The sequence below is a fragment of the Brachyhypopomus gauderio genome, chromosome 3, assembly GCF_052324685.1.
Source record: "Brachyhypopomus gauderio isolate BG-103 chromosome 3, BGAUD_0.2, whole genome shotgun sequence".
NCBI lineage: Eukaryota > Metazoa > Chordata > Actinopteri > Gymnotiformes > Hypopomidae > Brachyhypopomus > Brachyhypopomus gauderio.
Genome location: NC_135213.1, coordinates 35,749,381 through 35,770,648, shown reverse-complemented (window position 1 = coordinate 35,770,648; position 21,268 = coordinate 35,749,381). Strand labels below are relative to the sequence as shown.

Below are 21,268 nucleotides of genomic sequence, written 5' to 3'. Positions count from 1 at the left end.
GCCGCTGACCCTTCTCCTCGTCTAGGGCACTCTCTGCCATGTCTACCCAGTAGTAATTAAGTAATAAGTGAGTAATATAGGTAATAGTTATGTACACGGCTGACCTCTGAGCAGTTTCTGATCATGTGAGGTGGTCAGTAAAAGGGTCTTTGTAGGAAGAAACATAGTGTAGTTTAAAGTAAACGGCACAGCAGAGTGTAAAACGATGTTTACTGTGACTCAAACACACTGTTGCTGGCCAGAAACAGCACTAAAGATAACACAGCAAACCCTTTAAGAAAATATATGCAGATTCATCTTTTACCTCATGGAGAGAACATTAATGAAATTAAAATGAATAAAAGACAAAATTGTGCTGAAGGCACAAGGGAAAATCCAAGTCTCCTTTCTGGAGGCGTGTGTGTGTGTGTATGTATCGAGCTGACTCACATCATCTCATTACTGTGCTTGTTAATCAGCGAGAGGTTTCTGTGAAGAGCTCCTGTCTCTCTGATGAAGACTAATTGGTCTGGAACTGAATTTAAGCTTCACAGAGATCTGTCTTTAATTGGATTAAATCAACAAATGATCTGAATCATTAAATCGTTTTCTCATTTGGTTACTCAACTTTTTTTTTGCAACAGATTATGTGGGATAAACGAAGAGATGTGATTTAAGACAATCTGCTAGTGCATACAAACTGAAACGTGACAATTAACAAGTAGGCCTAATTAAAGACATCACTGATTACCCCAATGTGTCGTTGAGCTGAGAAATGTAACATGTTCATAACCATGACTGACCAGCCAAGCGGCGTCTGCTGTTTTGGAAGGTTATCTTTAAATCTATCCCCTGCACAGACCATGGGTCCATGAGGCAGTGCCCTTTGACCTCAGCAAATGGCAAATCCAAACAGTTGCTCTCTCTCTCTCTGCTGTCTGTCTGGGCGGCTCAGGCATCAGTACAGCCGGCGAACGCATTCTCCAGTGGCATAGTCACAGCCACAAACACACACACACACACACACATTCCTGATGGGCCTCCTGTCCTCTGCCGACTATACACTCAGCACAGAAGTAGAATAAGTTGTCACACAAAAACATAAAAGGCAGTTTTTTCTGCACAGCTGATTGGTGATTTGTGTACAGCTGTGTTCTGTAGGTGATTGGTGATTTGTGTACAGCTGTGTTCCGTGGCTTTATAGGTGATTGTTGATTTGTGTACAGCTGTGTTCCACATCTGTATGTGATTGTTGATTTGTGTACAGCTGTGTTCCACGTCTGTAGGTGATTGTTGATTTGTGTACAGCTGTGTTCCACGTCTGTAGGTGAGTGTTGATTTGTGTACATCTGTGTTCCGTGGCTGTAGGTGATTGTTGATTTGTGTACAGCTGTGTTCCGTGGCTGTAGGTGATTGTTGATTTGTGTACAGCTGTGTTCCGTGGCTGTAGGTGAGTGTTGATTTGTGTACATCTGTGTTCCGTGGCTGTGTGTGATTGGTGATTTGTGTACAGCTGTGTTCCGTGGCTGTAGGTGATTGTTGATTTGTGTACAGCTGTGTTCCGTGGCTGTGTGTGATTGGTGATTTGTGTACAGCTGTGTTCCGTGGCTGTAGGTGAGTGTTGATTTGTGTACATCTGTGTTCCGTGGCTGTATGTGATTGGTGATTTGTGTACAGCTGTGTTCCGTGGCTGTAGGTGATTGTTGATTTGTGTACAGCTGTGTTCCGTGGCTGTAGGTGAGTGTTGATTTGTGTACATCTGTGTTCCGTGGCTGTGTGTGATTGGTGATTTGTGTACATCTGTGTTCCGTGGCTGTAGGTGATTGTTGATTTCTTATCTTATCTTAAAAAAAAAAAAAAAAAAAAAAAAAAAAAAAAAAAAATGTGAATTTTTGAATGTGAGCACTGGGCAGCTATTCGCTTCACCTACATCTACAGCTGAATCTAACAGGTTTCCATATATTTCACATTATCGCCATATATTTCCACATATTTCCACCACAGTATTTGCATCCCTCCTCACACTCTGAAACCTGGTGTGTGCCTGTGAAATGAACATTCAAATGTCAATTTGTAAAGCAGCCCTTCTAAACAAGGGACACAGAAAAATGACATTTCAGTTACAGTATGTATTTGACAAAAGTTATTTCTCTCTCAAAAACCAGAAAAAAAAGTGTCAGTAGTTAGTAGCTTGTGGCACTTCCTTTTGCAGCCATTACTTCAGCCAAACATCTGCTGTAACCACAAGCGGAGTGCCTCACATCTCCTTATTGGGATTTTTACCCACTCCTCCTTGTAGAAGTCCACCGGTTGAGGGGGGTTGGAGGGACGTCTGGTGTGTACCTCTCACTTCAGATCTCACCACAGCACTTCTGTGGGATTGAGGTCCAGACTTTGGGCCAATCCAGAGTGCAAATCTTTCTCTTAAGCCATTCCTTGATGGTTTGGCTGGAATGCTTTGGGACGTCTTGTTGCATAATCCACTTCTGTCCCACCTTCAACTCCCTGACTGACGACAGGAGATTCTCATCAAGAATTTGTTGATGGTCCTGGGAATTGATGGTTCTTTACATAATTTGGAGTCATCCAGGTCCTGGGAATTGATGGTTCTTTACATAATTTGGAGTCATCCAGGTCCAGAGGCAGAAAAGCAGGCTCGGACCCGAGTTGGGAGGAGGTTCTTCTCTTTATATAGTGTTGACTTTTCTCCAAACATGGCACCTGTGATTGTGGCCAAATAATTACATTTTGACCAGAGAATGGACTTCCAAAGAGTCCACTTCGGGTTAATTCAAGTGCTCTCTGGCAAAGTTTATATGGGCAATTTTGTTCTTTCTTGATAGCAGAAGCTTCCTTCTAGCAACTCTCCCATGAATACCATGTCTATTGATTTTTCGCCTGGATGTAGACCCATGTACATTTATCCCAGATGCTACCAGAGAGGTCTGCAACTCTCTGGATGTGAGATGTGGGTTTGGCCTTTACCTGAATTATTACTTTCCTGGTGTTTCTTGGTGTACGTTTTCATGGCCGTCCACGTCTGGGCAGAGCTGCAGTGATGCGGAGTGCCTCCATTTGTTAATGGTTTGTCTTACAGTGGATGGATGGGGCTGGAATCAGTCCCCAGTCTGATGTGGTGTCACCACCTTCTTCCTGATGTCCTCAGATGACTCCTTTCCTCAGTGCTGTTGATCTGTGTACTGTACATATTTACATATTGGTATGGTTGGTTTCCTCTCCTTTTTAATCAGTGTGGCTCAAATCATTATATATATATATATATAAATAACACAGCTCGAGACTGAGATGGGTAATGCATAGACACATCCATCACTATCTCATACTCATTACGGGACCAGGTGTTTCTCAATGCCAGCAGATTACCATCTGACAGTAGTGTTTCTTAATCCTAGTAGGAATCTAGATTACAGTGGTGGTTCCTATTGCCAATTCTAAACAGGCCTGAAGAGAGTACTGAATGGGTAGAACACTACTGAATTTAGTGCCATGGATCCTAAATTGTGTCCAGGACATCTACCATCTCATACCAGACTTTAGTTCAAACATACCCAGCTGTAAAGTTTTGATTGTACTGAAGACCTCGAGCAGATAGATCAGACTGGGACTGAACTAACTGCCGAACTATATGGAGCACCAGGACTGTAGTTTAGGCGTTTGTCCTGCTGTAATCCTCTTCCGCGACTGTAGTTTAGGCGTTTGTCCTGCTGTAATCCTCTTCCACGACTGTAGTTTAGGCGTTTGTCCTGCTGTAATCCTCTTCCGCGACTGTAGTTTAGGCGTTTGTCCTGCTGTAATCCTCTTCCGCGACTGTAGTTTAGGCGTTTGTCCTGCTGTAATCCTCTTCCGCGACTGTAGTTTAGGCGTTTGTCCTGCTGTAATCCTCTTCCGCGACTGTAGTTTAGGCGTTTGTCCTGCTGTAATCCTCTTCCGCGACTGTAGTTTAGGCGTTTGTCCTGCTGTAATCCTCTTCCAGGACTGTAGTTTAGGTGTTTGTCCTGCTGTAATCCTCTTCCAGGACTGTAGTTTAGGTGTTTGTCCTGCTGTAATCCTCTTCCAGGACTGTAGTTTAGGTGTTTGTCCTGCTGTAATCCTCTTCCAGGACTGTAGTTTAGGTGTTTGTCCTGCTGTAATCCTCTTCCAGGACTGTAGTTTAGGTGTTTGTCCTGCTGTAATCCTCTTCCAGGACTGTAGTTTAGGTGTTTGTCCTGCTGTAGTGTTTCTTGTTTTGTAGTAAGCTCTGGCGGTGAATTGGGTATCTTACGTCTCCAAAGAGCATTACACGGGTCAGCAGAGTGGTCTTCCAGAGCAGGAGCCCTGCACCACTGCTTCCTGACACAGAGGTCTCTAAACGTGGGGCTTCACCGGCAAGAAGTAATGACACAGAACAAAGTAAGAGAGTGAGAGAAAGCGATGGACTCCATCTTTGTTACTCTCCCTCACCAGCTGTCAATGCCGTTGGGGGGGGGGGGGGGGGGGTGTTGCCACGGTGACAGGAGGCCACATGTCTTAAGGGCCTCTCTTTGGTCAAAGGAACCCATTGTTCTGACAGTAAGCTGCCTTCCCAGGGCTCACAGACCCCAGAAACCCCTCCACCCCACCACCTCCCACCCGCTATGAGGAGAAAACAGTTAGCACAGCCATTCGAACACCAACAGCAGGACACAATCAGGCTCGTCCGGAGACGTCTCCTCACAGCACAGCTATACGAGGCATTTTAGGGAGACAGCTTAAAACTAAAATAAGACAATTTTGAGAGTGAAAACAAAAGTCTACTTGCCCAATGAAAAGTTAGTCAGCGGTTTACCAAACCTATCAGAACCTCATTCTGATAATATCCAGAATTATATTCTGAATAATAAGCATTATGATTTTTTTTTTCCAGAGGCGCCTGGAGCTTGTGCATACTCACAAAATCCACTAGGTGGCAATATTCCCCATCTACTACCCAAAACCTTTTTTCCTACACCAGAGGTACTCAAGACATGGACCTCAAATCACGATGCTAGATTTTGTAATCTCTTGTAGTTGATTAAATGGCACATTTAACTGGTTGGCCACTTTGTAGTCAGACCTGGCCTCTAGATAACGACGAGGTGGAAGGCCTGTAGAACCTGAATACTGAGCAGGACTAGAATTTGAATATAGTTTAAAACTAAGAATAAACCATTAAAGGGTGCGGTGAGTACCACCCAAGTCCATCCTTTCTCATCCACTAGATGGCGCTATTCTACAATCAACAGTGTTCGTCAGTGTTAAATCAGACAATAATATATATATATATAATGAAATAATGAAAAGTAATGTTTTCATTAAAAATGCATCTCGGGTCGTTTATTAAAATTTAGAAAACAGCTGCGGTTTGTACCGGTTCGCCAGAATAATTAAGAGTATGATGATCACTTAATAAACCCTCAGCGTATGCGATGATGCAAAACCACATCTCCCAGCATTCCAGAATAATTAACGTAGTTCTTCAAGCACATATTGTGCATTTCAGATACATTTAAACACAGGGAGACTGAACCTGGATCAGCGCTTAACTGAGGAGTTTCAGGCACGCGCGTCACGCTCGTGCACGGTCAGGTAATTCGACCAAGACCAAATATCTCCCCTTTTATTCTACTGCACCCCAGTGAAGTTGTAGCACTGTCACAGCTGCACACTACCATAGTAAACAGGGTGCCCAGACGGCATTTAGTTATTAATTATCATCATAATTCATGAAGTACTACAGAAAATGTGAAATTAACGAGGTGCTACTGTATACAGGGTGTTTGTGTTTAATTTGCCCTGTTGCAATTTGACGGAAAACAATTTATTAGTAGTACATGCTGGTATATACCTTGTACAGGAATCAATAGTCTCCATTAAGGAGGCTGTGATGGGTTCCCAAACACATTAAGGCTTTTTTCTGGTTCTTTATCTGCAAATATGTGTCTAGGCATTCATAGCTGACCCTTCATTCTTTAAAATACAGGCTTCAACTCCTCTAGATTGTAGCTCCCCATCACCCAGTGTGGATATTAAACTACTCTCCAAAATGGTGGCTGTTATCAGACTGGAGTAATTAAAAATCGACATCCAGCTTCTTGACATTAAGTTCCCACTCCTTCCGATATTACAGGAACTGTAATATCGCTCGATGCTAAGCAAACATTCAGGAGCGGTGTGATTACAAAAATTGCGGATTCAGCCCAAGGTTTGTCCACTTCATCAAAGTTCTCTATTCATTTCTGTTAGCTGCAGTCTGTGCAAATAATGATCTTCTTCCCCATTATATCGCGGCTCTGCCAAGGCTTTTCTGTCATCTGGGAACGTTATGCAGTAGATGACATTAAAAGTTTGGAGGGTTTGAACGTCTCAATACACGCTGGCGATAATGTTCTATACCCGTCACATGCCGTACAGGTCGGTCCGAAAGGTGCCCTAATCCATTTTTAACGCTACATCCTACTGCAGTGCACCGCAATTACCTGGGACAGGACACGCCCACTCAGGTGATCACAAATAAAACACCTGTTTCCAAAGACAAGGCATTTTAATACAAAGGACACTCCATTAATGACATCTGTTTTGCATTGCCAGTTTGTTGCTATGGCAGCAAAGAAAAAACTGATTTACATGCATGGTATTTTAGAGGCATCGCTCGGTTTACATTTAAACAGGAACCAGCACTTTCAGTTGAAGGACCTGTCTGAATTGTCCCATTTCTCTGGAAACATTATGAAACTTCATTACAATTATGAATACTCTCTCTCCCTCACACACATGCATACATACTTTCTCTCATATTGTTAAAGGAAAACAGTCCTTGAAAAGGGAAAAAATGTGATTTACTACCCCGCCAGTAATCAAGGGCACTTGTGAACAATAACGGAGATTTAAAAAGGGTGGAACTTTTTACATGGAAGATTTAATAAGCATAAAATGTCAGTAAACTGCACGTTACTGCATTGAGCAGAGTGGTTTTCAACTAACAGGCCAATTTTTTTTCCCCCAGCAGAAATTGTTTTCTGCACAACATTAGCAAATAAGCATGAGCTAAAAGCCACTTAGAGTTGATTTTAAAAAGTGACTTTAAAAAGTCAAGCAAACAGAACCCCCCCAACCCACCCCCGGTACCAGAACACCCCCCCGCGATCCCACAACGCCCACCCCGCGGTTCCGTCTGCGCTACTCTGCCTGTTCAGGCTGCTGGTCCGTATGGTCCATCAGTTGGGGAGGATACTCCACCACAGCGCTCAGCCTGCCCCGCGTCTTCCTCCGGCTTGCCGTATTTAAATCCGGGGACGTGCGGTCCACCCAGGCCAGACCGCTGGCCTGAGCGTCCAGGCTCCTCCGGTTCCTCAGACTACGTCTCACCGAGCTCCGCACCCTCGCCGTGGGCTTCAGGATATCTTCGATGGAGAAATCTGCCTGTTGCCATGACTCCAGAACAGGCTGTATGACCTCACCTCTGTCTCCAGATCTCTCTGTAATCTCACGTTGTCTCACAGCCTCTGAAGGCTTAGTCAGCCCCTGCTCATATTTTTCTTCAGGTTCTCTTTGGTCTCCTGACGGCTCTGCATCCAACGTCTGCCGATGAGCTTCGTCTTCCTCACTCACAGCAGTGGTTTTCAGGTGCTGACGTTTCCGAGCCTGTTTGATTCTGTTGGGAGTTTTTGTTTCCGGTTGCCTGTGCTCATCCAGGTCCACTTTCTCAGTGAAATCTCTGGCATTTCTCACACTACACGCGTGACTGCCGTCCTCTCCCGGACAGACCTCAGGGTTGATGGGAGATTCGGACAGGTTGTCGGCTTCACGCCTCACCTGCCCTCCAGCTCCGGATTCCGGCAGAGATCCTAACGAATTTTGTCTCTTTCCGGTTCTTTCTTCGCTGACCGCTTCTTCTGTTTGTGCTCTTGAAACGTTCCAGCTACCGCGACGAGTGGCCGGTCTTCCACGACTGCGCCTAGCTCTGTGAACACCTGAGCCTGCCCTACCTGTATGTGACTCATCCGAAGGTTCTATGGTGACTTGTGATTCGCTGGCTGGAGTGTCCATCACAGAGGCGCATGTGACCATATTGCTTGGTTTACTTTCTGAATCACGCTCACTGGCTTGCGATATGAAGCGGTGACGCCACAGGGCAGCTGCAGACAGCAGATTGGCTGTGACTTCAGAGGGGCAGGCCTTTCCATGTGGAGTGCTGGGAGATGTAGTTTGACTGTAGTCTGGATTAGCAGCTGTGGATGTTAAGAAGGTAAGTATTACTTAAGGCAGAAAGGAGAAAAAATGATAAACACCACAACTACTCAAACTTGAGAAAACGAGCAGAATATTTATAGAACTGCTTGATGAATCATCTCACACGGCCTCCCTGTTCCTCTGTCATTCCTCCAGCACAGAATTTGACAAAAACTCCATCAAATCACATTTACAGCGTCTTCTTCTGAGACACTCCTACATCTATGAGTATGACAGTGTGCGTGCTCCTTGGAAATCAAAGTGTGACTTTAGGGTTGCCAGAAGCTCTCTCCACCTGCTCAACCAGGTGAATTACAAGAGGATCAGCAACATGACAGGAGTGTGTGTGTGTGTGTGTGTGTGTGTGTGTGTGTGTGTGCGTGCGCATTTACTGATGTACCCTGTGGCTGTTTTGTTGTGGTTTTAATGGGTTTTTCATTCTCTGTCTACTGAGGCTTTCAAAGTCTTACCTGTCTATGGGTAAGATTTCACACCAGGAACACTGAGCATGTCAAACAAACAAACAAAAAACCCCCAAAACACAGGCTGTACCCTGTAGTGGTTCAGTTCTTATGTGAAAGCCACATTGGCAGGGATCATGTGACAGTGAGGCTTTTCCCAGTGGAGGGAAATAACGCCCTTCTCCTAGTGCAGGGATGGGAGACTCCCTAGAACATCCACGGTACTGACCAGTTAAAACATGATTAGACAACCATGGGCTGAGCAGAGTGTTTAAACACTGCAAACACCAGAATTACACAGAACCTGAGCTGGAAACCTCTTTGGGGATTAAGTGAATTTCCATCAGCTCTGTGTCACAGAGATTACTACAGAAACACCCCACATTGTAGTGTTTTCCATCCATATAGGACACCACAAACACACAACACCGGAACTGCATTCAAGACATTAATGAATGAGAAACTGTTCAGTGCTTAATGCAGTATGTTTAAGTAAGTATTTCACCAGGTATGTTAATTACAGTATTTGAGCAGATACGTTCACCAGCAGTTGAGAACGAGGAGGTATTCCTCACCGAGCTGACCTGGGTGGAGGTGTGATGGGGTGCCATTCAGGACGGAGGCGGTTGCTTCAAAGATGGGGCTGAGTATTGGATTCTTGGAGGCGTAGTCCCTCTTCCCGTAGAGCGTGCGGTCCACCTCCTTACTGCCGAATCGCTTCTTTGCTGTCGCGGTCTTCAGACAAAACAATACCTCACGTTAACACACAAGGCGTAAGAACTGGACCATTGGGTGGTAGCATCACAGCGGTCAGTGCTTCAGTTAAGGGTTCGGTGGGGTTCAGTGTCGGGATCTCAGAGTACGAGACGTGAAGAAAAAATGAGCCATGCAAACATTCTGCTGATCATTATACGTGAATAGAAACCTGTTCAGTCTGCTTCAAGTTTGGCCTTTTATTCTGCTGTAGAATTAATTTGAAATAGTTAAAGATTTTAGATTGTAGTCTCTCCTTTATGTATGTATATAGACCAGACCCATTGCTGTGGCATTCCAGCCTGTCGGTGTCAACTACACTTGAGACATCTCAAGCTGTTCACTGCCGTCCAAATGATTTTGCAAAGTAAATTAATTTGACAAAGTTTAGAAAGGCACACACCAGTTTACACAAAGTCCCAACATTGAAACTTCATGTCCACAGCTAAAACTGAGCCATAACGTCACTGGAACAGTGCGCGAACATCTCTGATCAGACCGAGACGAGGTGCTGTAAAAGCGTTTGAGCTGAGGGTGTCTCCTAGCAGCACACAGACTGATAACAGTGGAATAGTAGAAGATGTTTAGAACCATCTCCTCCTTCAATAGGCCATTTGAGGAACCAGACAAGAAGTGTCTTGGTCACGAAGAAGACCAAAAACCCAACGGTCACACTCAAGTCCTCGGCAGAAATGGCAGAGTCTGCAAGATGGATGACCATCTCAACATCATCTATCGGGCCTTCACGATGGAGTGGAGAGAGCTGGACGTAAGACTACAGACCACGTAATTAAAGAATCCTGACAGCATGAGGGGGAAAAAATATTCTGTTCTGAGACAAAAATTGAACTCCGATCAGAACTCTAGACAACAAGTGTGGTGAACACTGGGTACTGCCAAACACTAAACCATCCCAGCGTGACGAGAGGGGCGTGGCCTGCTGTGTGGACGCTCCACAGGGAACTGAGAGACTGGCTAAAATTCAGGGAAGCATTAAGCAGCCAAATACACAGAAGCCACATTCAGACGGGAAGCAAACGGCCGTGATGGTGCAGCAGAGGCTCCGGGGCAGGAGTCCGTCCTTGAGTGGCCCTTCCACAACCCCCATTTAATCCTGCATCCGTGAAGAAACCTGACGACAGCAGTTCAACAGATGCTTCACATCCAATCTGACAGCGATTGAGAGGGTCTGCCAGGGGAAAACGGGATAAACTGCCAACAACCCAGGTGTGCCAAGCTTGTTTAGACTGACCCAGGAAAACCTGAAGCTGAAAATCACCACCAAAGGGGGGCTTCTGCAAAGCACTCAATTAACCGTCCAAATACTTATGCAAATCAGGGTTCACGCTCCAAGTCAAATGTGAAAATCCCCTGGCTCTCACTGGCTAAAAAAAAAAGTAAAATTTCCACAAGTCAAGTTTATTTGTTATTAGTATAAACACACAGGACATGCAGTGAATTGTTTATTTGCGGTGAGGTTCAGGTGATCATTCAGAGGCAGCAGGGTTGTATTAATATACCCTACTAATAGGGAGGTGACAGCATTATATATTGTTGAGCTATAATGAATGGAAACTGCCTATATGTGGAGCCGAGAGAACCCAGCCATGGCATTTTAAACCCATCAATTCATGCACTTTATTGACTAGTCCACAAACCTAGTTTTTTTTCAATATAATGTTAAAAGGTTTTCACGGCTTTAAAAATTATGCACAAATAGGATCCAACCAAGCTTATATATCCTTATAAAACATGCTGGCCCTTATACAACAAACTATGAGCAAACACCCATTTTGAAATGGGAACCTAAGTGATGAATTTACACGGCTATTACGTCCTTGAGCAATTGCTTGAACCGAAGTGCTTTGGATCAACATTATGCAAAAATGTCTGAAAAACAAACAGCAGAAACTCAACGGCGTCTTGCGTGTCATCGTCCACCCGTGTCCGACATCGTTCCCTTTGAAATGGACATTTATCATCCATCTTGTTTTACAGAATTAGACTGACACAAGAGGAGACGATTCTCCCAACATCTATTACTGGGAAGGGGTTTACAGACATTTGCACCTTTTTAAAAGCACCTCATGCAAAATATGCCCAATTAACACAGACACGGAACCATAAAATACGGACATTAAAATCCTAAGTGTAGACCAAGTCTAACATTAGTGTTATTTAATACCTAGTACTGCCAGGTAACTGGAGTCCCACCAATAATCTTAAGGAGCAGAATCATTTAATTGGCCTGTTGAAAATCTTAATTACACCAGTTTGGTTTATTCAAATGTAACATTTGCTATACTACATTACCCACAACCCCTCTGATGCCCCTCCTGTCCAAAATCAAAAGGAATTAAATGTAAGCTCATAAACCAGCTGCAGAATTGGTGTAATTTAATTAACAATAACAGTAATCATCTTGAAACCCCAATTAGCTACATTTTTTAAATTCCGTCAGTAATCAGTACCACACACTTTGATAATGACTAGTTAGCTACCTTTGTAGTCACATCCACCTTGTTCTGAGTCGAGTGTGTTTCTGGCACAAGACTTCAGCCTCCAGGGTTTTTGTTGCTGTTAAGTGGAGATGACACACTGCCGTGGTGTGTGTGTGTGTGTGTGTGTTTGTTGGGTGGAAGGGGGTTGCCATAGCAATTACCCATATAACATTGTGATAATTGGCAACTAAAATGTCCCGATATGTTCCATGACTTGACCCCCCCCCCCCTCCCCCCAAAGATGACCAAAAAAAGCAGGCTGAACAATCAATTACCAAATTCAATCAATGAACAAAGATTGTCTGATTGAATCAAAATCAAACTGACAACACTGTTTGCAAACTGTCTGAATACTTTCCACTGTGTACAGAAAAACAGATTCTCTAAAAAAAAAAAAAAAACAACTTTTACTTGCACAAATGTTTGGATCCTCAACTCGTAATTGGTATTTTATGTAATTACCCTGTAAAATAACCTCCAGCAATGTCTTTGTAGACCTGCAGGATGTGGGTTACCCCGCAGAGGTGAACATCAAACCCCACGAGGCCCTGAATGTGCAGGACAGTCTGCCTCCACCCGCAGGACAGTCGGCCTCCACCCGCCGGCCCTCTGGGGCCCCTGGAGTGCCGTGGGAATTACAGATGGAGTAGGACGAGGGGGTGTGTGTGTGTGTGTGTGTGTGTGTGTGCGCATTACCTTCATCTTCCCCTTGGCGGCGCTGGCAGCCGAGCGTGAACTCCTCCTGCTCTGTGGGGGATCAGGCTCAGCGGGACACTGGAACACAGAAGGCAGCGTGTGGTGAAGAGGCGCTTCACAACAGCCCGGGCCACCTCGGCCTTCACAAGCACACAGGCAGCTTCACCGTGGGACCCAGCTACACGGGTCAGATAGAGTAGAGCAGGTGACTGCGTGACGTCTCCACCAGCCCGTCATGTGATCTCATGCTGGAGTATAAACTCCACACGGTCAGGCGGCCAACGCCCTCCAGTCTGAACGTGATGCTGCATGAAGATGAAGTGTTTCGCTGCAAATCCCGAGGGCAGCCAATACGGTCACAGCACTCGCACTGAACGCAGAGATAAACAAAGATCACGGACCGTACAGGGCTCAGAACAGAGCTACACAGGAACCAGAACCAGCCTGGACCCGCAGAGGACAGACAGACAGGAACACTGAAATAAACAAACGTGGAATAATTGAACATTCTGTAATATTCCAAGAGTTTTTTCCTTTCACCCATGACTTTCCAAAGAATTTAAAAAGTGATCGGTGGATCTGTTTAGCTGTAAGAATGTGGAGCGGTGGGGGCGATACACACACACACACACACACACTCTCTCTCCAGGGCATACACACAGTAGCATTCCAAGCCATACTGTTGTCTGCAAACCGAGGAGAGGTCGTACACTGCCGATAACCCAGAACAAACCAGCTGAAAGCCCGATAGACCCACTGTAGCGGCGCCCCCCGCAGGCCCCACAGAAGCGGTGCGGTGGATCATACCTTCCTCTTCCTGCTGCGAGAGGGACGTTCTGTAGAGGAAGCAGATTCCAGCTGTGCCTCCTCCTCTTCCTGCTGCTGAACTTCAGCACTGGTCTCTGGTTCTGCTGTAGACAACACAGCCGATTCTGTCCCCCGATCCACGTTCCAAACCCGCACCACATCGCACAGCACCGCGGAGTTATACATAGAAACCAACGCAGTAGCGCCACCAGTCCTGCTACTGGAGCACAATAGCACGGAGACGAACACCAATTCCTGAACTGTCTAAAATTACGAGCATCACTGTTCAGAAAGTAAACTGTTCACGTCAGGCCAACAGCCGCAAACACGGCAGATTTGCATTTGTTGCAACTGAAACATGGAATTGTGCAAGACAGCTACAGTGAAAAGTGATCGCGATGGTCTCGAATAACCGTGGTTACACAATGACTGTGACCTGGTGATGCATTTGTGAAAGTTAAAACTCAAAATATAAACTAATCAAACTTACTACAGCTTTACACACACTGACAAAAGGCCTCCAGAGTGTAAATACGCCACCTGTAGAAGTTATAGGATGGTGTATTAAATGGGAGTGGCCTAGGGGACCCTCGTCCTCTTGGAAGGCAGCATTCAGGAGTGAAGAGTCTCCAGCCAATGGGATCACATCTTCGTTTACATCCTGGGCGGAGTCTGTGGGAACCACAGCAGAACACTTCTGTCTCATATATTGCCAATTATAAAATTTAACACAATTTGGAATTTAATAGAATTTTCCAAATTTGTTTAATGTGCTACAATCAAGCACTGCAGGAGCAGCAGTATTCAAATCTGGCCCTCAAATCCCAATCCAGTCCTGGATTTTTTTATAATCCCTGGAGGTTAGTGTGAACCCCTTGGAATGGAGCCACTGCTTTTCCTGACAGGAGCCAAGCAGGGGCGTTTCATAAGGGCCGTGGCCTGCTCCGAGCGCAGCTATTCCAGGCACGCCCTGCTGGAAAGAACCCCTTGAAGGAGCCCCGGAGGCAGATCCAGGACCTGCTCCGGGGATTAGCGCTCCCGGCTGGCCTGCAACGTGTTGCAGGGAACAGAAAAGTCCGAGCAGATGTTCTGCCTGGTACCACCACAAGCCCCACTAGGACAATTAGAAAGATGATGATGGTGACAGTTAATGGAACCCCTAATACAGGTGAGGCTGCTTCGTTATCACACCTGGCTCCCAGGTAAAGGGAGGGCCCAAAAAGGTGAAGCACCTGCATGTTCAGGATCCAATCACCTACATTCCATACAATGTATTTTACAATAAATGTATACATTACTCTTCGCATGCAACAAACATCTGTAAACTGCCTTAGCATAAAGGTTTTTTAAACCATGTAGAACAAATTACCTTTTCTGTCAGCTGGTGGATTCTCAAACTGGTCCTCCGTGAGGAAATCGATCTGGGGTGGATAAAACGGTTGATTCAGCACTTACACATGAAGCGCCTCTTTGATTAGAACTAAAATCACATTCTCACTAGACCGAGTGTCTTGCTAGTCATTCCCGTCCTGAGTGGATCTTAATGTACGTTCTCTAAAGCACAGTCCTGCCCTTGGTCCTGTGTAATACACAGAATGACCTGAAGACCAGAGTTACACCAAGCCAACACTCTCCAAACACCAAGACGGGTTTGTGTAGCGTCTGTGCCAGACTGCTGGTGCATGTTGAATGTCAAACAGAAACTTTGCAGTCTGTTGGGACTGAAGTAGCTGATATTAATTTGCACTAAGTGGCAAGATTTCTTTCTAATGACTGACGTTCAGCTGTGTCCTGGTTCTCCTTGTGTTCCCACATCTCCCTGTCTTCATGTGTTCCAACACTTTCCCCCACGTCAATTCTCATTATTACACATAACTTAGACATCTGTTTGTTTTCTTTGCATGTGTCGATTGGGTTGGTAGTTATCGTCATCTGGTGAAAATTTCATGTCAATAGTGCCTTTAGAAATATATTCATAATTGCTGACATGTTCGATACTTATTTTACCCTCTGTATACATGCATATTATAAATACACAATTAAATGATTGAATTTAATTACAATTAGTTTTTAAATAATGGAGTGTGGCTAATATTCTTCCACAGCAATGTCACTTATACAAGTTTTTATGGCTTGACTGGGCAGATAAACGAACCTTTTGGGGGACAACGAAGACGTCATCCGAGAACGGCCCTACCGGACCGCGGCTGGACCCAGAGAGGAGGGGGGAGGCGCCGGGACTCTCGGGGCTGGAGAAGTCGGGCTGGGGCAGAAGGGGTCCGCATCGCTGGGGGGTCTTCAGGACGGAGCGCTTCGGCCCCGTAGATGTGGGGCACGCGGGGGTGGCCCCTCTCTGCAGGGGCGTGCTCGGGGGCAGGGTCTTGTCAAAGAACTCGGGGGAAAGGGGCGCCCCGAAACGCACGCGCTTCTTCTTGGATGTGGACGAGACCTCGGCGATGTCTGTCAGCGCATAAGGACGGAGTGCAAAGTGAGAAACGATGAACGATGCTGCCGCACGTACATGATATGAGACGGTAAATATCAACGTGGTGCACTGCTGCACTAAACTCGTTTGGCCAACGCAGATGCGTACATGCACTAAATATGGGGGTCTTCACTGAAAACTCAATATCTAGCATAACACATGGGAATACAGGGTCGCACGACAGCTTGGACTTCAAGGAGAAGGCCAGAGAAGACACCTCTTAAGAAATGTGTGTGTGTGATGGCTGGTCAGGTCTGCATGTCTGATCTACCCTGCCTACATGGACAACTACCTGTTCTGGTCGTCTCGGGCTGCGACAGCATAGGGAAAGACAGAAGTTTGGACTGTGAATCAGAACACAGGTCCTGGGTCAGCTTCAGACTCTGGAGCTCAGAGAAGCCCACCTGCACACGAGAAGAGAGCATTAGAAACACCGACACTTACAAACACACAGAAAACAATGACCACTGCCTACGAGCAACCGAGCAGCAGAACGTTGTGCATAGAGGTGTACAAAGTTAATTTAAACAAGCACATCACTTGGGCTGGACTTGGTTTATAGCCACTGTGTACTGTACTAACACGGCACCAACACGGCACTAGCACTGCCACAGTCATGCAGACTGTGCATAGCAGCTCACCAGTGTTCAGGTCCACCATCCACAGGTGGGATGAAACTCCCTCACTGTCGCCAAGGGCTACACATGCATCGCTTGTTAATCGTTTGTCGCCACGGCAGAGAAGGTCGGAATATGCAAATGAGAGCACTGTGTGAATACCGCCTGCTGTTAACTCGTCCAATCGAAAAAGAGCATCCATAAAGGACTATTTCCACGTTAAACCTCACAAAACACTTTACTCTAGCTAGCTTTCAGGCTAGCTTGGTTTTTGAGATACAGGTAGGGCCAAGTCCTCGGTTCTCAGAAGCTTCCCCAGGGGATAATTATTGTACGTTTTGTAACTCTAAATTCAAACTCAAAATTCAATTTGACAAATAACACCCTAAAATCATTTACATTACTCTATGTTGAATAAAACGTTTTTTTGGGGTTAACACCAGAGCGTTCCTCTACAGGTAGGCACAAGAAGGCACGCCCTGTGGGTGGGCGACTCGTGCTCTATTTCCAAGTCTTTATCAGGTCAGTGAAGCTCTCTAATGAACACTTTCATTATTTCTGTCCCTCTCTCATGACTTGGAACAATTCCAGACTCGGAGTTGCTTCTCCAATGCAAGAAACCACCAGAAACAGAAGGTGCTACATATTGAAGACATTACTGTCGTGAGCTTTCACTAATCATTTATCCGACAGCTACCTTTCAATATGATTCAGTACAATTATGATTTTACAGCTAATTACACACGACTTATCTAGACCTAACAGAGCAGAATAGAGCTTTGTTCTTATTGTGGGACTTCAGGCCAGGACAGATTAGGGAAATGAATGAGCACGTTTAAGGCTGACAGGCTCTAAGCCAGATAAAACCAGAAGTCCCAGCTGACTCGTGTCTGTGGTCCTGAGAGTCTGACAGCACAGAGGACGTTTCTATTCACACAGGAGCAGGCGACACTAAAACAAAAGGGCGCCTGCGTCAAATATTTATGCAGCTTTCTCTCATTTTGTCAGACATTTTAACAGACACTCAAGAAAACTCATTAAAGCTGCAATAAGAGAAAGCAGGTGACCCTTAGCCTACAGCCAGTGCATACAAATCTAAACCTGCCAATCAGAATTACTAAAGATGTGTCCCAATCAATCAGTCAGTCACACAATATCTTCTGCTCAGAAGGTCACTGGTTTGGAAGGGAACAAGTTGTGGTGACAGCAACCTGGCCCTCAGCCTAGCCGCCCCTGCTAAATGTCTGAAAGGGTGATGCAAATTACGATAGTGATCAGACCGAGCAGTCCAATGCGAGCTTTGCCACACCTGGCAACAGCCCATACACCTGAATGCAGAAAAATCCAGAAAAATCAATCTCATGCTAAATGACTTTCTCCAAGTCTGATACTAAGAATACAGTAACACTCAAAAGAATATATTTTAGATAAATGCTACAAAATAACTAAAATGGGATGAGATCCCGGCACCGACTTCAGAATCTCATCTATAAAAGAAACTGTTACTGGGGTTAGATTTCTCAGATATGGGTTAAGCTTAGCTCTGCACTAAACTGGAATACCAATGGTGATTCAACACAAGAAATCCTTATTATTTAGTCTTAGGATAAATGAGCTTCTAGAGTTCTGGTCTGCTGTGTCCTGGATGCTGGGCTCTGACTACAGGTGTTATTTTTCCAGACTATGTGGATTGAGCTCTTTGATTACTCAGTGCTAAAGTGCACGATAAAAAAATGAGGCAAATGCCTGTGGCGTGTTAAACGGTAATGCACTGACCTCTGGCTCCTGTTTCGGGGTGTTGGGAAGGTCACTGAGAGGTTCCTCTCCAATCTCCTCCTTGCACAAGCCCGGGGGCAGCTTACGGCGCCTCTTGGACAGAGGGGGCGTCGCGGGAGGTGGGCAGATTCTCGAACTGAGCTGGCCTTCTCGCTCCAAGACACAGAGCTCTGTGTCTGCATACAGAACAGACAAATGGCAAGAAAACATTAATTGTGAATTTAAACCAAGTCCTGGCAAAAGGGCTAGACAAAGTGTGGCTGATAACAGGTATGACACGAATGTGGGCGATAAACACAGAAACAGAGAGGAAAGTGTAGAAAATAAATAACTAATGAACACAACAAAAGCATCTAATGTTTTAGTGTATATTAAATGGAAAAGGAAAAACACACAGGGGCTGTGTGGGGATTTTGTTTTGTTCTGCTGTCAGGAGGAGAGGATTAAATTAATTGCCAAAGTATTTCAGTGTGTGTGGACCACAGACCCAATGAGCTGCTGTTTCCTCAAAAGCCCAACCTAGGTGCTGTTTGTAGGCTACACTTCACAGACAGACATGTTGTGCTGAAAGTCAGATACTCTTGGATTTGCATTGGGCTAATGGTCAGAGATCTTATTATATGATTTATGAGTGTATAAGTGACATCATGGCAAAACTTTAGAGGGGAGACTGTCAGTGTGGAGGAACTGACCAGGCTGAAGGTCTTTTGGCAGACTGCCTCCAACGTCCTGCGACTCCTCTGACCTCATTGGAGAGGAACCTTGGGCAGAATTCTCATCATCTGCCCCCATCAGCCTTTGGAAAGCGGCCATCTTCTGCTTTATGGAGTCATAGCCCGACAACAACGGACTTGACAGCACATGCTTCACAGAGACATTCAGATCGGGTCAGAATACTCAGCAGCTTTGCAAGTGAACGGAGACCGTCTACAAGAAAAAGACTTTACACCAGGAGTTGAGATATAGTATACAGTTAAATAGATATATCCTCTCTCTGTGTGGTAATCATCTCAGACTAAAGAAACAACCAAAGTAACATAAAATAGTCTAAATGAGAAAAAAAAAAAAAAACTAATTCCATAGATCATAGAAAAAAAATAAACGAATGCCTGTTGATAGTGTCTGATACACACCTGTGGGGTTCCTGGGGGAGTCATCATGGCCTGCTTGGCTCGAAAGCGGATAAGGGAATTGGTTTCTGGTGATCCCCTCAGTCCGATAGTGGATCTCCTTCCTGCTTTAAGTTGTGTCACTCTTGATTTATCTGAGACGTTATTTGTGCAAGTTACGTACTCTCGAGTGCAATATCTCAACACCATCTTGCCATAGGTTAAGTAAGCTAGCCAGTTTACATGTCCTAAAATCACACACACACTCACCTCACACTCCCTCACTCACCTCACACACACCCACACACTCTCTCTCTCTCTCTCTCACACACACACACACACACACACACACACACACTCACACACACACACACACACACACACACACACACTCTCTCTCTCTCACTCACACACACACCATGTTTTCTTACACTCACACTTCAGATACTCACTTTTCTCTCTGGAGAACGTTAGTAAAGTGTCTGTTGAGATCCCGAAGTGGGACGCGGTAACACTGGAGAAGTCCACACCGACTCCGTGGTCGCTGTTCAGCCGGGCCGGCGACACGGTGCCCAGCGGCGTCCGGCCGTCCCCGACTGTGGGAGTCGCCATGCTAAATCCAACAACGCTGTGGCAGTGCAACAGGAGGACAACACACAGCGGTTAAAGTGGTAACTCCGCTCCCCACACCTGTCTGGGTGAGCTGGGCGGCCGGAACCGGGGCGCTAATGCTAACGCTAATGCTAAATAGCAGCACAGCCAAGATTCAAAACTCACTTACCGGACGTTACAACGACTCCTTTGTAAATTCACCAATCAAAGTTGTCCCTGGCGTGCGAGTAAATATAAAAAACTAAATTTAAAAAAGGCAAACTCCTGTTTACAGTAGCGTATACATTACACATAGTTAAATTAGTCAAAGATGCAAAAAAAATAAAATGTTTATAATACTTTTTTAGAAACACAACGGACGTCGAGCAAGCTAAACTGCGGGTAGTATAGCTCCGCCCCTTTTCATATGAATTGGCCAATCACATGCAGAACATTGATCACGTGTTACAAAACGCCGAATTATCGACCGGCTGGTTGTGAAGACCCCTCCTCCTCTAGTTTGAACCGTTGACAGTTGTATTAATTACATTAAATTTTATACTCTTTAACTTTTTTAAGTTAACTTTTTCATTGCTGGGTGTTCTGGTCTGATTTATCAGAACACTTGATTCAACACTTGACATCAGATAACAAATCTCCTCTCCAGAAGAGGATCCAGCTTGTATCCAGGGTGGATCTAAGATCAAGGATCTTTTAATCTATACCCCCCCTCCTTCGCCCACCCGCCCGTTGTATAATCCAGGTTCAGAAAGTAAAAGTCCTCACCAGGACTTTGCTCAAGCTTGCTAGATTTATTAATTAGTGCAATCCAGGTAAAATTAGTGGAATCAACACAATCCACGAAGTCTGAGCAAAATCCTGGTGAGGACTTTTACTTTTTGAACCTGGATTATACAACTCTGTAGACCGTCCATACGCAAACATGAGCAGTAGGCCTATGTTCTCTGTAAAAAGACCCCTACACCGCAAATGCCAATACCATGACTAGGAACTGTCAAGGAACTAATATCACAATTAATGGTGGTGGTTGATGTGGTGACATAGCTTTGACGTTGAACCTGCCCCCTCAGGGGCCACACAGCGGCCATTAGCACATGCCAATATTCTCTGTGTGGCTAACATTCTTCATAATCTTTTCCATTTCATTTGCATCACAACAATTGGCAGGTTTATTTATTTAAAACTAAAGGATTTTTTTTACTAAAATCACCTCCTTTGCTTTATT

General features: G+C 45.1%; 1 protein-coding gene across 4 annotated transcripts; it reads right to left on the bottom strand.

Moving 5' to 3' along the window:
• Positions 1 to 7,154: 7,154 nt before the first annotated feature.
• Positions 7,155 to 20,450, bottom strand: cdca2 (cell division cycle associated 2). Of its 4 annotated transcripts, XM_076997921.1 has the most exons (14): positions 20,383 to 20,450; positions 20,213 to 20,259; positions 19,884 to 20,059; positions 19,456 to 19,586; positions 19,015 to 19,186; positions 18,323 to 18,498; positions 16,222 to 16,333; positions 15,600 to 15,904; positions 14,814 to 14,865; positions 13,985 to 14,116; positions 13,445 to 13,548; positions 12,638 to 12,715; positions 9,263 to 9,422; positions 7,155 to 8,225 (listed from the first exon to the last, which is right to left on the bottom strand). In XM_076997921.1, exons 3-14 carry the CDS (start codon positions 20,041 to 20,043, stop codon positions 7,174 to 7,176), a joined length of 2,634 nt encoding a protein of 877 aa, XP_076854036.1. In that variant the 5' UTR covers positions 20,044 to 20,059; positions 20,213 to 20,259; positions 20,383 to 20,450; the 3' UTR covers positions 7,155 to 7,173. The 4 variants fall into 4 exon arrangements, with proteins under 4 accessions (XP_076854036.1, XP_076854035.1, XP_076854038.1 ...); XM_076997920.1 differs by having other exon boundaries at positions 20,213 to 20,432; XM_076997923.1 differs by having other exon boundaries at positions 9,272 to 9,422; positions 20,213 to 20,432.
• Positions 20,451 to 21,268: the final 818 nt, after the last annotated feature.

Coding starts and splice junctions, on each gene's coding strand:
- cdca2 (XM_076997921.1), bottom strand. CDS start 20,043: ATGGCGACTCCCACAGTCGGGGACGGCCGGACGCCGCTGGGCACCGTG. Junction 13,549..13,984: donor CCATCCTATAACTTCTACAG/GTGGCGTATTTA, acceptor TGTTGTCTACAG/CAGAACCAGAGACCAGTGCT. Junction 8,226..9,262: donor CCTCCACCCAGGTCAGCTCG/GTGAGGAATACC, acceptor TAACATCCACAG/CTGCTAATCCAGACTACAGT.